The 18,372-nt window shown below is 35.9% G+C and overlaps 1 protein-coding gene across 1 annotated transcript in view; it reads right to left on the bottom strand.

The window, feature by feature from the left end:
- Positions 1-12,095, bottom strand: part of PGGT-I (Prenyltransferase family protein) — a 166,713-nt gene extending 154,618 nt beyond the window's left edge. The window contains exon 1 of the mRNA XM_089798547.1: positions 11,726-12,095. Coding sequence (XP_089654673.1) covers positions 11,726-11,875 — 150 coding nt within the window. The 5' untranslated portion in view covers positions 11,876-12,095. The remainder of the gene's footprint in view (positions 1-11,725) is intronic.
- Between the last annotated feature and the right edge of the window lie 6,277 nt (positions 12,096-18,372).

Here is an 18,372-nt window from a genome sequence, read left to right as displayed (position 1 = left end):
GTCAACATGGGTGACATGGATATAGTACTTGGAATGCAGTGGCTACATTCATTGAAGGTGGTTACCCTGAGACTAGAGGATATGGAGATACAATTCGAAGTGAATGGTAGGACTCATGTGCTTAAGGCTATCCGTAATGGAGACATCAGGACTATCTCATTTAGGCGGCTGGAGAGATTAACTAGGCATAATGATATAGAGTGGGCAACAGTTTGTACTATGACACCTACGCAGGAGGAGCAACATAAGATGGAATATCATCCTGATATTCAGAAATTGAGGATTAAGTACGAAAAGGTATTCAGTGAGATTCCACCAGGTAGGCCACCGGACAGAGGCATTGAGCATGTTATTGAGCTGGAGGAAGGTGCTAAGCCTATCATGATCACACCATATCGACACCCAAAGCGACTCAAGGATGAGATCGAAAGGACCATCGAGGAGTTGCTAGCTATGGGGCACATCCAACCAAGTAAGTCACCTTTTGCATCATCTGTTGTTTTGGTAAAAAAGAAGGATGGAACTCTTCGGATGTGTGTTGATTACAGGGAATTAAATAAGAGAACCATTAAGAACAGGTATCCCATTCCTCGCATTGATGAGTTGATAGATGAATTGCATGGGGCTTGTTATTTCACGAAAATTGATTTGAGAACAGGATATCACCAGATCAGAGTCCGTGAACAGGATATTGAGAAAACTGCTTTCAGATGTCATTGTGGGCACTTTGAGTTTGTAGTCATGCCTTTCGGTCTGACCAATGCACCTGCCACTTTCCAGTCCACTATGAACAGAGTTTTCCACCATCAGTTGAGGAAATTCGTGCTGGTGTTTTTTGATGACATTTTGATCTATAGTCGATCATGGCAGGAGCATCTAGAGCATTTGGAGACAGTGTTGAGCATTTTACAGAAGGAGTCCTTGTATGCAAAAGAGTCCAAATGTGACTTAGGGATGACCGAGCTGTTATATTTGGGACACATTATTAGTGCAGATCGAGTGCGGATGGATCCTGAAAAGATTCGCGCTATTGTTGATTGGCCTCCACCAGAGAACCTTACACAGTTGAGGGGGTTCCTCGATTTATGTGGTTTCTATCGCAGGTTTGTCAGTGGCTACTCACAACATGCAACTCCCATGACAAATCTACTGAAAAAAGGGGAATTTGTGTGGACTCAGAAGGCACAGGACTGTTTTATGAGATTTAAGGAGATAATGACTACGTGCCCAGTTCTAGCATTACCTGATTTCACGAAGCCATTTGAGCTTCAATGTGATGCATCTGGAGAGGGAGTAGGTGTTGTACTTATGCAGAATAAGCGCCCCATAGCTTATGAGAGCAGGAAGCTCAGAGGCCCCGAGTGTTCATTCAGTATATATGATAAGGAGATGTTGGCCATCATGCATGCTTTGGCCAAATTCAAACAATATCTTGTGGGTAGCAAGTTTTGTATTAAAACTGATCATAACAGTTTGAGGCATTTCTTGGGATAGCGGGACCTGAATGACCGCCAGCAAAAGTGGGTAAGTAAGTTGCAGGCATATGATTTTGACATCTCATATGTCAAGGGAACTCAGAATGTTGTTGCAGATGCTTTATCTCGAAGACCACACTTCACTCTTATGGTTCAGATATCAGAGGATTGGCGACACTTGATTATAGCAGAGTATGCCAGGGATACATGGGCCTCCGATATAGTGGAGGGAACAGTGATTGATACCAGATACACACTTGTAGATGATTTAATCATTTACACGAACAGGATTTACCTAGTCCCAGGATCGAAGGTTAAGCAACTGATTTTGAGAGCATTTCACGACTCACCGACAGCAGGCCATCCCGGGTACTTCAAGACTTACAGGTCAGTTCGAGAGCGGTTCACTTGGAAGGGGTTGAAAGCTGATGTTTTGCAGTACGTTCGAGAGTGTCTTGTTTGCCAGCAAAACAAACAAGAACACACCTATCCGGCAGGGTTCCTACAGCCACTTCCGATCCCTGACATGAAGTGGGAGTGCATCTCCATGGACTTTATCATAGGTTTGCCCAAGGTACAAGGACGGGATTGTATTTATGTGGTGGTAGATAGATTAACAAAATATGCTCATTTCTTTCCTATCACCACTACCCAATCAGCAGCTCAGGTGGCAGAGGTTTTCTTTCGAGAGGTTTTCAGATTGCACGGATTGCCTCAGAACATTGTGAGTGACAGGGATAGCCGTTTCATGAGTCATTTTTGGCGGGAGGTATTTCGGTTATGTGGCACGGAGCTTACACCCAGCATTAGCTATCACCCACAAACCGATGGTCAGACGGAGATTGTGAACAAATGGGTGGAAGGGTATTTAAGGAATTATGTGGCAGCTCTGCAGCGAGCTTGGGTTAGATGGATATATCTCTGCGAGTATTGTTACAATACTACATATCACATCACTATACAGATGACACCCTTCATGGCACTTTACGGTTATGAAGCACCTAGTTTCTTGGATTTGTTGTTGGGCGACAGTCGGGTACCCAGTGCAGGAGAATTATTACAGGAGAGTAAGGATATAGTTGCTACTCTCAAAGATAATATTGCGAGAGCTCAGAACCAGCAGAAGCAGTATGCAGACCAGAAGAGGACTGAGCGTAGTTTTGAGGTGGATGATATGGTTTACCTCATGTTGCAGCCATATAGGCAATCTACTCTTAAGAAGAGTGGTGCAGAGAAACTCAAGCCACGCTATTACGGACCATTCAGGGTTATCAGGCGAGTTGGTGAGGTGGCTTATGAGTTGGAGCTTCCGGCAGACAGTAGGGTGCATAATGTGTCTCATGTGTCCCGCCTCAAGAAGGCGTTGGGTCAGAATGTGGTGCCTTCCGCAGTATTACCTCCTTTAGACGATGAGAGAAAATTGATTTTAGTGCCAGAATCCATCCTAGAGAGCAGAGAAAAGCAGCTTCGCAGAAGAGTGATCAGAGAATACTTGGTTAAGTGGAAAGATCTACCTGTTGAGGATGCAACTTGGGAGGGGGAAGCTATTTTGCAGCACTCGGCGTTGAGATTGCTTGAGGCCAAGCAATTTCAGGAGGGGCGGACTGTAATGTCCCCTCTTTAATTCGACACGGCATTGATCATGGATTTGCCTATTCCAGACTCTCGTAGGCAAATGGTGTGGAGAGAGAGTCAATTCTGCGGATCAGATGGTCATATCTTGCTCTTGAAGAAGTGTTAAGAGGTTATATTTTATTATTATGTGTTATTGGGGCCTACATGTTATAATTTTACGTTGAGTTGCACTTTTTATTTTATAAAATTACTTTATTATAAAAAGTGCATTATAATGAGATTTTATAAAGGATGTTTCTAGAAGTTCTAGCAACTTCTTTAAAAAGTGAATAAATAGAGGGCTAGGCCTCTCATTTGGACATGCTTGGATTTGAGATTTCTTCTACTTCTTCCATTGTGGAGCAAATTTGTAGTCTCTTGGGTCTGCAAATTATTTGATCTTTGGGAACGAATCACTCCCTTGGATTGGCGACTTTGAGGGTGTGAAATATCACCTGAATTGTTGCATTTGAGGAGTTGGTAATTCAGCCATCTCATTTGGACTTCATTGAGATTCAGTTATAAGGGTTTACTTTGGTTGGAATAAGGGTTTCAGTTGTGCCCTAGCATTTGTGGATTGATTAACAGGATTTGTAGACACAGTTGTGCATTATTTTCAGACTGCCAGTCTAGGGTTTGGACCCACGTTTTTGCTCATAACTCCTAATTGGCTTGACAAATGAATTTCATATTTTAGGGGGTTATTCAGCAACCCTAGGCGCCCAGATTTATTGCTTTTGGAGTGACAAAAAACGCTGCAATATTTTTATCTAGCAGCCGTACCAGGCTGTACCTGTACGGCCCTGTCAGTTGGGCAGCAGCAGCAATTTTGTGAGTCGGTTTAGGGCAGATTGTGAGGTCTTCGTGTGGCATTAATTCAGCATTCATGTCCGGCAAAATTGGAGCTATTCAAGGTGTTGTAAAAGTTTAGTCATTTGCATTCCAAATCTGAACTGGGTAATTGTTCATGTCATAACATTGCATTGTCAAGAGCTTGATGTAATTAGAAGTGCATAGTTGTGACAGTCTCTCATTGTAATCAGTTCTATTTGCTGTCATAAAATCAGAATTGCATTGGACTTCATTTTTGAGTTTCATATTGTCATCTATCTCTTAGATTGGTAGTGTTATAATCTGGAATTGTTGTTCATACATTATTGGCATCATATATTGAGGTTTCGTTGTACAACAATTAGTAATATTGCAGCCTTATTCGGTTACATGCCAATTGTTTGACAAAATTCCTAAGTCCAGTTTGAGGGTTTCAATGGCCTTTATAGTAAGGGTCATTACAAGAGGTTTTTGATGTTGATGCTTCAGTCGCTCCGTTTGATGATACGAGTTCAGTAGTTGGTCTACAAAATTTGGAGGGCAGTATTACAGATGATAGTTATTCTAAGGATACTCCTTTGGACAGTGTACCAGGGGTAGAGTATAGGAGTTCGACCAGTCAGCACAATCATGTGTCTAGTCAGCTAAGAGTTGGCAAGCGAGACATTTCTATCGCTTGCGAGCATTTCGATGCTGCTCGTCAATTGTTAGCAATTTATAGATGGGGTTCTCCTACTAGTGATGAGCAAGGAGGCAGTTATCTTTCCTTAATAGAGATCCACTCTTTATGGGAGGCTATCCGAATTCTGAGACAGAATTATATGCAGTTGGTAGCCGACAGAGATTCTTTTATGGAGTGGGGCAGTTCAGCATATGACGCATTATTGGTCAAGGAAGATGAGGTGAGTGAGCTTACTCAACAGCTCGAGGTGACTTCTGAGTTTCTTGAGAGTGCACAGTTGGCTTTCGAGGAGTCACAGTTTCATTTAGCTGAGGTGACCATGGAGTTAGAACGACTTCAATCTTTACTCGATTCTGTACAGTCACAGACCGTGGTGTCTGGTGATCCGAGGATGTCCATGGTTGAGGTTGATAGAGGCAGTGGAGATGAGGATATATCTCTCCACGACACTAGTATTGGCATATTTGGTTCATTTCCACTGGAGGCAGGTTCAGCTGAGTTGGGCGCTGCAGCTAAGCATTGTGGTATGTTTGACTTGGAGGGCACAGAAACTAGTGATGTTGTTGTTGATTCTGCATCCTTGGCTATATCATCCTCTGACTTAGCTGATGATCAGTCACAGTTGGTCGTATCACGTCTGCAGGATGAGTTTTTGACTGGGATTGGTTCTTTTTACCGACATTATACTGCAGGATATGTTCATCGGTTTGCTTTTGATCCATGTGTTGAGGAGTTGATGGCAGACAGGTTTGGTCTGGGCTCTTGTTTTTGCTATCTACCGTGTAATGACTATTCACCATCAGCAGTGCATGGGTGTTATGGTTATGAGACAGTGGTCGATGATCTGCAGAGTTGTGTTAACTGCAGTAGATGTACAGTGTGTGGATTCTCTATATTTGGTACAGTTGCATGTGGGAGTGGTCACCATTGTAGCAGAGTTGGAGTGTGCATTCCGAATAACATGGTGGGTCGTGTGGATGGTGTTTATTATGTTGACAGTTTGGGTGATCTACTCTACTTGGGGTCTGATATTTCGAGAGTTTGTGCCTCATGGGTTCCTAACTGTGGCAGTAGTGGATTTGGAGTTCAGTTGCACAGTGATTCACGATTCATTCATGGATTCCTCTTGGTTATATTTCAGAGGTTGTTGCAAGAGCCTACGTTGACTGACAGCAGTATAGTTCATGACTACATTTGGGATCCAAGTGGAGCTACTGGTTTGTTGTTCGGCCATTGCTTGGGGACAAGCAATTTCAGGAAGGGTGGACTGTAATGTCCCCTTTTTGACAGGCACCAGCTACTTGTTTTTTTTAGCCTTTAATTTTCCTCGGAGGCTAAAAAGGGAAGAAATAAAGGGAAAAATATATTAGATTAATTACTTATAAGGTTATTAAAAATAAAATATTAAAAAATAACCTTATATTTAATTAATTTAATATTAAAGTGACTAAAGTAATAAAATATCAAAAAGTCACTTAAAAGAATAAAGTAATAGATTATTCTAGAAGTTTCTTGAAGTTACTTATGAATTCTTTATAAGGAGCCTTTGGGGGGGCATTTGAGACATCTTGAGTTGCATATTCATCTATTGTGCTGAGAGCCTTAGTGCTTGCATACTTGCCTGAGGGTTTGAAGACTCTAAGGTGCCAATTTCGGTTGTGAGATATCAACCCTAGTTGGGAGTGGAGGAATTGGTATTCAGCCAATTCATTTGTGATTAATTGGGAGATAATATTCAATGATTTTTGTTCAGCCTGTGCATCTAATTTTTGACATCAGTTGGCAAGGAGAAAGGTTTCAGTTTTCGCAGCAAAGCCGAAAAAGCAGATCCGAAAAAGCAGTCCGAAAAAGCAAAGCGAAAAAGCAGAGCCGAAAAAGCAGTCCGAAAAAGCAAATCCAAAAAAGCAGTCTGAAAAAGCAAATCCGAAAAAAGCAAAGCCAAAAAGCATGTCATCTCAGCTACTTATTCCAGGTTCTTTTGATATTTACATTTGGCAATTGTAGATGGATACATTTGACAAGTAATATATGTCTTTTTGTTACCAAAGCATTCAGTCATTGTAAACATTGAAGTATTGAAGGGAAAGCAACTTAATTCAGCTGTTCAGTTTGTATGCCAAATGTTTGTAAAAACGTCTCATTGCATAGTCATTCATAGGATGCATGCCAAGTGTTTGTGAAAATACCTCTTGGCTGTAGGTGTGCATTTTACATCAGAATTTCATGTACTTGCATTTGGAAAATAATAATAAAAAGTTGCATATCACTTTGATTTCCAATTAGTTATTTTGCAATCATTTGTATTCATCAATATCATTGGCATTCAAAAATCATAGCAAAACAACAAATATCAGCAAACTGAGGCTGCAAGGGAAGTGTTTGACAAAATTCCTAAGGCAGAAAAACAGGGATAAAACTTCAAAAATTGTCAAGGCACTTTACAAGACTCATGACAAAAAATCAGAGGGCAACGATGATAATAAATATCATAAGAAGCCACAATCAAAAATGGATGAAGGCAAGGCAGATAATCAACCTAATGTTACCATTGCTAAATTGTCAAGAAGAGTACCTAGGTACCTTCCCTTTCAATTTAAGGGATTAGTTAATGGGCAATGAGTAGTTTTTGGTGGATATTGGTGCCACACAACTTAATTGATAAATGGTCAATTGCAAAGTATGGATTACAGGTAGAGGAATTCTTAGGCTTTGGTGTGATAGTTGCAAGTGATGCTACCTTGAGTTGCACTAGGAGAGTTCCTCAGCTTCGCATTCAGTTGGGTGACTCCACATCGACTGATGATTTTTAAAATTTTATGTGATCAAGCTAGAAAGACTCATGGTGGTTCTAGGCATGCTATGGTTATAGGCTATTAGTAGATACATAATAGATCAATGCAAGATCCAGTTGGAGACCATAGTTGATGGGAAGAAGATAATGTTGAAGGCCTTATCAGATGGTGGGCTAGAGTAGCACCAGCGCACAGGATGGAAGCTAAGCCTATTGGTGCTTCTATCTACAAAGATGGATGCACTGCTGCCCATCAGATTGAAAAACTGAAAATAAAGTTGCTCCTTCATGTCCTCCTCCTACATGGATGAGTCTGATGGTGTTCATACAATTAAAGAATCAATTGATAATAAAAGCAGGGAGTGCAAGAGTTTCTTGGTGGGTGACATAGTGGATATGATTGATAAGTCATGTGAAGAGACAATTCATCTTGATGTCTCCATGAATGATGTTATGAGTGTTGTGTTCCATAAATATGTGGCTTTTTAGTGCAATTTGTATGATAGGTTGGATATCTTCTAATACGCAATTATGTGTCGAATTTTCTCTAGGATTCTTTGCTACTATACCTACTATGAAGAGCATTGGTTCTAGGTACTGTATTGTGTTACATCCGAATTTTTTACCTAATTTGAAATATAGCCGTTGAGGTTCACATGAAGTCAGTTGATAGTTAAATTGGTTATAATCCTGTGAAATGATAAGATGGTTAGTCGTTATAATTTCATGCGAAGATAACATGCTAGTTGATTGTTTATCACGAATTCATGGAATTGAAAAGGTAGCTAGCCATTATGATTATTTATAACTTGTTATGATAATATGATTTAATTACGAAGAATTTCCTTGCAGGAAACACGTCGAAGGGGTGGAAGCATTGTCAAAAAAGAATTAGGCACAGGAGCATCACCATCACTGGGAAAATGGGTTGAGGACCTAGCGACTTGAAAACTAGATACATCTGTGGGATCCGCATGAGCTATTTAAATAAATAATTTGAGAAGCATAAAAAAATTGAGTTAAAATACAAATCGTACCTCAAAGGATTTTAATTGATCTTTCACCTTATTATTATAATAGATATATCTATATACGTACATATAGATATAAAAATGAAATGGCACCATTATATTATAATAATTTATAATAAAGTGATGTCACCCCATTAATATATTTACATGTACATATATAAATATAAGATTATAATAATATTCAAATTATAATAATATTTGAATTGCACTATGATTTCTGGGAAAGATTGTGTAATTTTTTCTGCCATCTTACACAAAAAAAACTTACACAATCTTTCTCAAAAATCATATTATATTATATATGGATTGTGGAAATTTGATAGCTTTGAATATTCAAATTATTATAATATTTGAATTATAACCTTCCAACTCTTTTTCCATCTTTTATTATTTTCCTTGTTTGTAACCGATTAACATTTGGCATGATAATTTGACAATAATCAAATTATAATTTTTCCCAACTCCTTCTAACCTTCATGGCCTTCCTTTTAATTAGCTGTGAATGGAGTCCGGCACCTTTCCTTATATATTCGTCTGCCTTGGCATATTAAGGCACTCAACTTAGAATCTGCGTTACCATCAACCTTCCTTTACCACTACGAACTTTGCTGTAATAACCTCTCTAGCATTCGAATCCACAAGAGCCATGAGCCAAGGTTTCATTTTATACTACCAGCCTGAGCATCCAATACAATAGCAATTCTGCCATAAGAACCCAGCTTGGAGGGATCTGCATTTGGGACATTTGCAATTAAAGGAGGACAAATTCCAAATTTGGGTTGCAAGGATTCTAGCATATCCAGTGATACATCAAGCCATGATATGACATTTCTAGTATTATTCTTATTTATTCCAAAGCAGCCAATTAAGCGTCTAGAAGTTTTATCATTTCAGACTAATTTTTTTCAATCTGAATTGCTACTTACTCAATGTCCTTATTATCAATCCTCCTTCCTTAAATTTCTTTAAGTCAATTGGATAAAATCCCATGTGTAAGAATATTAAAATCTGAGTTACTGTCCAAAGAGTAATGCTGATCTCAAAAGGAATTATTTTTTATGTTGTTGCAATTTGTGATAGAGGATATAAAGAGAGCAAGATGCTCATGAATTATCTAACATCTGGGATTCACCGGCAATGTAGCCATGAAATGGTGTAAATAAAAAGGTAGAGTGCTCATAATCTTTCAAGCACCTGGGAATCACCGGCTATGAAGCCATGTAAGGTGAAGAGGTGGAATGAACCTGCAAGAACACAGAAGAGAAATCATATATGATTAAAGTAATTAATTAAACAATAAATTATGCAATCTTTAAGAATTTTTTTTCAAATCACAGATTCTGATAAGCTATAACATATATGTTGTTCATGAATTTGTTGGGAATCAATAGACAGAGCCGATTGCTCTTAGATTCGAGCACCTAGGATTCACCGGCTATATAGCCATGGAAAAGGGTGAAGAGGTGAGTGGAGTTTGCAATGACATAGAAAATAAAAGTTAGATATGAAACATTAATCTAGAATAATATCATTCAATAGCTCATGCATGATCATGTTATTGTAATCTCCTGCTATCAAGTCACGTGGTGTAGATATCAGGATTGCTCAGTGGATGACAAGATGTTCCATGCCTATTCCGGGGAGGGAGGGCCTTTCTCGTTAGAGATTGTGTGGGGATAAGTTTTGGTCCGAGGTTGGGTGGTTAAGCCCCTAATAATGTTTCACCTCTCCTCAAGTTGTCGGACATACAATAGAGAAAGATAAGCTATACATTCAATTGTTTGTCGAAAACAGGTATTATCACTTTTATGATGTATATGCAAGACTAAAGTAAGATTAATTGAGTTATATCATCGTTATAGTTATTTTAGTTATTTTACACTTAGTTGCGAAAGATAGGTTTATCTGGTGGATTGTTATATTTCATTTATATGAATAATAAATATGAGCATATCTTCTAATCATATGTTATTGCCACAGTTAAGCAATCAGAAGGAAAGGAATGATACAGTGATATCTGAAGCCCTAATTGATTCAGTGGTATTTGAAGCCCTAAATGATCCAATGGTAATTGAAGCCCTAAGTGATCCAATGGTATCCGAAGCCTTAAGTCATACAGTGGTATCCAAAGCCCTAAATGATTCAGTGGTAATCGATGCCCTAATTGATACAGTGAAGCATTCTTACAATGAATTATCAATTCAAATTCTATGGTATGTAGATTTTAATTTCTATAGTAAATTCCTTGATGGTGTTTTAAGTTCTTAATTAAGAAATTTTGTTTAACTAATTTTAACGGTAAATCTCATTCATATGAACATGACTAATATGTCTTCCTATGAAATTGAAGTATAAATTGTATTTCTTACATATGTTAATTGTTAATTAGGACCCCAATAAAGTGGTTGTTACACATTGTAACTATTGATAGTTACTGGCAATACAATTGACTCTAGATTTTGGAGCATGGGTTTTTTTCCCAAAATGGTTTTCCCATGTATATCTAGTGTTTATTTGTTTATATCTGATCTCACATGTGTATATCAAATTCATACGAATTAAATGTTTCTAAGAAATTTTTGCATCATGTCTACTCTCAGATTTAGCATTTGGAAGCATTTATTCTGCACTTGACTTCCTTTCACTCTTACTGTTAAAAAGATCTTTTTAGGGGTTTTTAGGGGTGGTTTGATTAGGATGACGTTCAAATTTCATAGGACTACAATGTAGGTTTTTGCACATATAAGACACTTTTTGATGGAAGAGAGGAATAATTTCTAATGATTTTCTTGATAAATTTCTACCCATAATGCTGCAACCTCGTAACCAAGGCTATTCCAATCTACCTTTTCATGGATTAGCTGCAGCTCAAACCCTACACCTTCCAACGCCTTTTCTCTGCATGATGGAGTGATCTGCTACTCTGAGCTAAGGCCCCTTTGTAGTTCAGGGTGGGGCTTTGTTTTCTTCCAACGATGGGAGATATATATAGATAGCATACACTGTAACTCTCCGTGTTTAACCTGTCTACAAGTAGGAGTGCATAGACGGATGACAAATCAAACTAGAATAAGATAATCCGCTGGAAATTACAACAGAGACAGAAACTGAATACAAACAAAGGCAGTAAAAAATCTAATTAATATAAATCTGCAAGAAATTCCAGCATCCACCTATATCAGGAAAATAAATAATATCACACCCACGGTTCAGCCGAAACACGGCATTTTAGGGGGCGGTTGAAGCACAAAATTGAAATTATCTGCCTATATCGTAAGAATTGAAGGGAAAGGAATAGAACCAGATGAAGTGAATTAAGGATGTCGAGGCCTGAAATGGCGAAGTAGGCGAGAGTGAGTCGATGGGCATCCTGTTCTTGATAGCCGGATGTTAGACCCTCCAGCACTGTAACAAGATGGCTTACGTGCAGTTCCCTGTCGAACGAATCCATTCTCGCTGTCCCTTCGACCTTAGTTTCTTAAGGAATTGAAAATTGAATGGTACCGAAAGGAAGAGAAAAAGAGTTTTTGCTTTGCAGAAACTTTCCGGGACTGTTATGCCACGTTTCTAAGACTATGTATGCCTTTTCCCATAAACAAAGAAGAGCGCTGAACCGTTTGGCTGTAAGAATTTGTCTAGAACTTCATCTATGTGGGAATGTATGTGGGAATAAGTTCTCTTTTGATATTCTGGTATTCTTAAAATAAAATATATTTGGATCTCAAAGAGTCGAATTTTAATAAATAAATTATTATCTTTAGTTGGGTAATATTTTAAATAAACAAGATTTCTTCTTTATAAAAATTAGTTTTTTATTAATTTTTTAAAAAATCAAATTATTTCAATTAACCTTTATTTTATTTTTTAAATTGATTTTATAAATGAAAGATATACCACAACCTTTAAAATTTATTGAAATTTAAAGAACATATTATATTGTATATCTTAAATTTAATTCTAAATTAAATCAAATTATTTTAATAAGTATAAGATCAAAATTAAAATCATTTTATTTTTAAATATTTTAAAGAAAGTAAAAATACAAGTAATTTGAGTTTGAGTTCATTACTATGATGTTTAAGTGATCTATCAACATGGTTTAATTATAAGACTAAACATAAGATTTATTTGTAAAGATAATTTTATGAAAGTTTAGAAAAGATATCAAATTTGATATTGGTCTTTTTTGTTATTTTAAAAAAGATACATATTAAATATTAAAAAATGTTGACCTAGTTTATATCTTATGATGAACGAAGAAAATACAATCAAAGGTAAAGTCACAGACCCGACAACCCATCAAATTGGGTTTATTAAAAACTGAAATAAGAATAAGCTATTCTTATTCCATTTTTTTAGGAATTATGTTATGCTCATTTTGAGGTCAAATTAGGATAGGCGAATACCAATTCCAATTTTGTATTTTGCAAACAAACGTCAAATTGGCAAATGTAGGTATTTAGATTTTCCTATTCCCACTCAATTGTCCAAGGGTAGGGGAAGTCTAATAATTTGTTATGATTACCTTTTAAATTATATAGTGAATTCTATTTTTAAAAGAAAAGATCATTAGTATATGTATTGGGTAATATAGAAGAAATTTATTTTTATTTGAGGTCAATGGGCCTTTCTTGTGAAGTTGAATGGCTTATAAAGAGCCCACAGTGAATAAGTCTTGCTTAGTGTAAAGCTCAAACAACTATTAAAAGGATCTTTATAACAAATTGTAATAAAAATAAAAAAATGTTAGACATTAAGAGTACCATAAAATGTAATATATTGTATTTAAGAGTAAAATTATAAAAAAAATTGAAATGATCAAGTTCTATATTCTAAAAACTTAAATTTGTTGTTTAAAGTTAGTCTCTAATCTTTTATTTCATTTCATTAGTTTTCTATTGATTTAAATTAATTTTAAAACATAAAATATTGTCATATTTTTAGAGAAGGATTGGAAAATTCTTTTTAAAAGGGTCAAATATAAATAAAAGTCATATGTAAATTTTTTTTAGTATTTGTTAAAAGTGCAACAACATAAATTACATTGGAAATGCCAAAATGTCTGCCCATAGTGCAAACTTTGCGAACTTTAAGTGAAATGCAGGAAGAGTGAATAAAGTTAAAAATATTCAAAGGCTTCAACCAAATGATGCTTCAACAAAGAATAAGGGGATCCCCAGACCAACCCTAACAAAAGCCCTAAATGATCCAAAGCTCAAAGAAGAGAGCAAAAAATGCCTACTAGGACCCTCACTGCTTGCAACTTCCAACAAATTTGAAATCCTCTCTGATAACATTGTTAAAAAATTAATTTTTAGTTCCTTCATTGAAAAAGTCAAAGTGCATGAAGGTAGAAGGGGGGCTTTGCACAAATAAAGGATGGCAAGTGGTAAATAGGAGAACCAAGAAACCCCAGATAACGTAGTTGATTCTAATCAATAAGGAAGTTGATGGCAATTTGATAAAAAAACCAAGAAAGCATACCTTCAAGAACTAGAAATGAGGGATGGGGTCATATATATCAAGAGAAAGTAAAGCAGTAGGAGGCAAAATCATAGCTAATAAAACTATAGAAAAAGATCTCAGTTGCTAACAATACCACTTTAGGGCATCGAATTCAAAAAAATGAGCTCATTGAATAATTGAAAACCACCATTGTGGGCAACAATGTCTATAAACCGCTGCACGAAAGAAGCAAGGGCTCAACAAAGGCCAACCCCAATGGAGAACTGCTTACTAACACTAATGATTTCTCTGATGTTTTGTTTATCAGTGATAGATATATTGAAAAAAAATGGAAAGAATGCAGAGATTTGGGAATCTATGCTCATTAGAGCGGACCAAGAAAACTCATTCCAAACCTCCAAAAACAATTAGAAAGCTATTGCCAGTAGCAGGTATGTATATGCCCCTTCGCCAATAATACGTTGTTTATGTTATGCAAATCAAAGCTATCTAGAAATTTATTAATGTCCACATCAAACTTTTACTATAAAGGATTTTTAGTTAAATTTTTAACATGGGAACCTAACTGGAATAAAATGAAATGTTAAAAAACACATATCTAGTTAGAATGCAAAAATTTCCAACCAGGAATAAAACATCTAAAACCTTAGGAAGAATAGGTAACTCAATTGGTCGTTTAAAGGGCATTGATTTAGATTATTACAAAACCAATGGTATCAGAATTCTGGTAGAAGCTGAAAACATACAAAAGGGATCTATATCTAAGAAACTAATCACCAATAGATCAATCTATAATTTGGAATTTACAATTTATGAAGGATATATCTTTGGTATTATAAACCCCAACCTATAAATTGGGTTCAATGCTACAAACATTAAAGAGACTCTCAGTTGCATAAACAACAAGAAACGGGAAAGACCTAAGATAACTGATGCTATGATGATGATAGAAGGGAATAAAGATGATAGAAGGGAATAAAGCACAGTTAGAGACAATAGAGGATTTAGCAATAGAATCAATTTCAGAAAAGTGGGGGATAGAATTAGAAAGAACAGAGATGCGAGAGGCATTAGAACAAGATCCAAGAGATAGAAAAAACCTTGCAATTTCAACAAAGTTAAAAAATTGCAAAGATTGCAACACAAATATAGAGGAAGTAGAAATTAGTAAAATAAAGATCAATTCTTTAAAGCATGAGATCTTACTCCTCCAAAGTGACATTAAAGAGAAACTTGACATAACAAAACAAATACATATGGAGCATACAGTTATAACAAGCATATCCATTGAGAAAGGGAAATATTTAATGGACATAAGTGACAAATCAAAAGTCTTGAATAATAGAAGAAAAGGAAAAAGAAATAAGAAAAAGCCAATCTAGGCAAGATGACACTAAAATAATTGATAAGGAAAACCGGAATACCAAAGAAAACATAAATATAGAGGCCAAAGACTAACTTGATATTATACCAGCAATAGATTCAAAACAATGGAGCAACATCACCATCAGAAAGAAGACAAAAAAGAAAAGCTACAAATTTTGGCAAACTCCTTCAAATGGCAGAGATATATTTGGTATAAAGAGGAATAGTGAGAACAATAAGGCAGGAAAAAAAAGTCAAAGGAAACAATGTGTCCCCTGGAAATCAAAACTATCTTAAAGGACATATATCAAATCAATAGTGAAACAAACAATTCAAGTGAGAGACAAGAACAAGATACACAAAAATGGGAAGAATTTGGAATCGTAGAAGAATATCCAAAAGGAAAAATAGATGAATCCACAAAAATAGATAATGCATAAGAAAAAACAGAGATAACGGAAGATGCAGATATGAATCAATTCATTAATGAAATACTAAATAAAAACTCAACAAAGACTGGAGATCAGTGAGCAAATAGATCTAAACAATCTCGGGATATCCATCAATCAAGAAGGTATAAAAACACCCAATTGTGGTAAACAAAAGGCAAGAAGAGGTAGGAAATCCCCTAAAGAACTAAGCGAAGCTACTAGTCAAGCTAAAGAATAGACTAAGATTAATAATATTATGCAAACTAGGAAGGGGAAGATCCTTCCCAAACACCAATGAGGATTACTACTTGGAATGCTAGAGGCCTAAATGCCTCATGCAAAGAACACTTATTAAAACATAATTTAATAGTGTTTGAATCAAAAATTATATTAATTCGGGAAACTAAATTAAATACAGAGAAAAGAAAAAAATTGGGACTAAAATTAGGTCAATGGAAGACAAAATTCAAAGAATTAGAAGGAGCATCAGGTGGATTAGGAATCATTTAGAATCCAAGGGCAATGGCTCTAAATATGATAAACAAAAACACTAATTGGATGGGATGCAAAGTAACAAGTCTAAGAAATGATTTAGATTTCATATTAATCAATATATATGGCCCCACTCTAACTCAAGAAAAAATTTACAGTATGGAAAGAAATCAGCTCCTTTATCAATAATCATCAAGATACGACAGTCTTCATGGGAGGAGACTTTAATGCAGTAATGTCAAGAGGAGAAAAGTATGGGGGAGCGTAGACTGCCTCACTGGCAACAATAGAATTTAAAAATTGGGTAGATAGTAATATGCTTATAGATATCCCCACAAAAAATGGGATATACACTTCGAACAACCAAAGGAAAGACTTTAGCTACATAGCAGAAAGATTAGATAGATTCCTAGTCAGAGGAGATCTAAGTAAAATTAATATGGAAATCTAGGCAGATATACTTTCTATAACATGTTCAAATCACTTCCCTGTAACACTAATTATCTTAGAACCGAAAAAAAACCTATTAGAAACTCCTTCAAATGTGAAAAAATGTGGTTTTTAGATAAGAATTTTATGGAAAACATAAAAAAATGGCGGAATGAAGAACATATCGAAGGATAAAAAATGTTCTGCTTTGTCACAAAAATCCTAAAAAGAAAAATTATAAATTGGAATAAAACATAATTCAACAATATATTCAAACAAAAATAGATCTTGAAGAAGAACTAAAAAATTTGAACAATGAAGTTATTAAAATGGAATGAATAATGAAAAATACATGAAAGAAAAATAACTATTGGCAAAATAGGAAGACATGTTAGCTAAGGAGGAAGCTTTATGGAGACAGAAGTTGCAGGAAAAGTGGTTGGAAGAGGGTGATAGAAACACCAAATTCTTCCATAATAGCACAATTCACAATAGAAATTTCAAAAATATAACAAATATTAAAAACAAAGAAGGTAATACTGAAAAATATCCAAATAAGATAGCAAAAGAATTAGTTGATTACTTCGAAAAGATACTTAACAACTTTGACGCATCAAACCTAGAAGCTCAAAAGGAAATGTTGAAAGGCATCCCTAAGATCATAACAGAAGAGGATAACAAATCTCTTAATAAACCCTTTACTTTAACAAAAATTAAGACAACTCTATTTAGTATAAACCCTGACAAATCCCTGGGATTGGATGGATTCCAAGCCTTTTTTTATCAAAAATGCTAGGACATTATTGGGGAAGAGTTGTGGGCTGCAATTGAAGCAACCATAAATGGTGGGGCTATCCTCAAAGAGATCAATCACACCTTTCTCACACTAATCCCCAAAAAAAGCAATGTAGAAACATGTGGAGATTATAGACTGATTGCTCTCTGTAACACACTATACAAAATCCTCTCCAAAGCTCTAGCAACCTACCTCAAAGCTTGCCTACATAGATTGATTTTAGAAGAAAAAATAGGATTTGTTCCACGGAGATCCATATTAGATGGGATTTCCATAATACAAGAAATAATCCACTCAGCCTAAAAAATCAAAGAAGCATGTATGTTCTTAAAATTAGATATACAAAAAGCTTATGATAAAGTGAACTAGAGATTCATATGAAAATCATTGGAAGCCTTTGGCTTCTCACATCAATGGATAAACCTTATCCACCAATGTATCTCAACCCCTAAATTCTTAGTACTTATTAATGGCACTCCTAAAGGATTCTTTAGCACCTAAAGGGGTATCCAACAAGGGGACCCCATATCCCCTTTTCTCTTTATCATTATGGTTGAGACCCTTGGTAGATCTATTAAGCATGCCCAAAACCTGACTAAAATTCAAGGACTATTGGTAGCTAATAACATTGACAACACAACACATCAACAATTTGTGGATGACACAATATTAGCTGGGCTCAACATTAGAAATGAAGCAAAAAACTACAAGATAATTATTGATAAATCTACAAAAGCCTCAGGACAAATGATTAATATAGATAAATTTGAATTTGTTTTCCTCAATACACCCAAGGAAGAAGAAGATCACATCTCTAATTTTCTAGGCTACAAGAAAGGAATGTTTCCATGCAAATGCCTTGGAATCTTTCTTGATAAAGATGTAAAATAGAACCAAGGTTGGAAAAATATCATAGAAAGGATAGACATACAAACTAAATCTTGGAATGAAAAATGGCTCACAAAAGTT

Source organism: Cupressus sempervirens, chromosome 8 (genome assembly GCF_028749045.1).
Source record: "Cupressus sempervirens isolate cs-2001-9-10 chromosome 8, ASM2874904v1, whole genome shotgun sequence".
NCBI lineage: Eukaryota > Viridiplantae > Streptophyta > Pinopsida > Cupressales > Cupressaceae > Cupressus > Cupressus sempervirens.
Note: the sequence above shows the minus strand (reverse complement) of the source record. Positions and strands in the feature narration are given on the sequence as shown.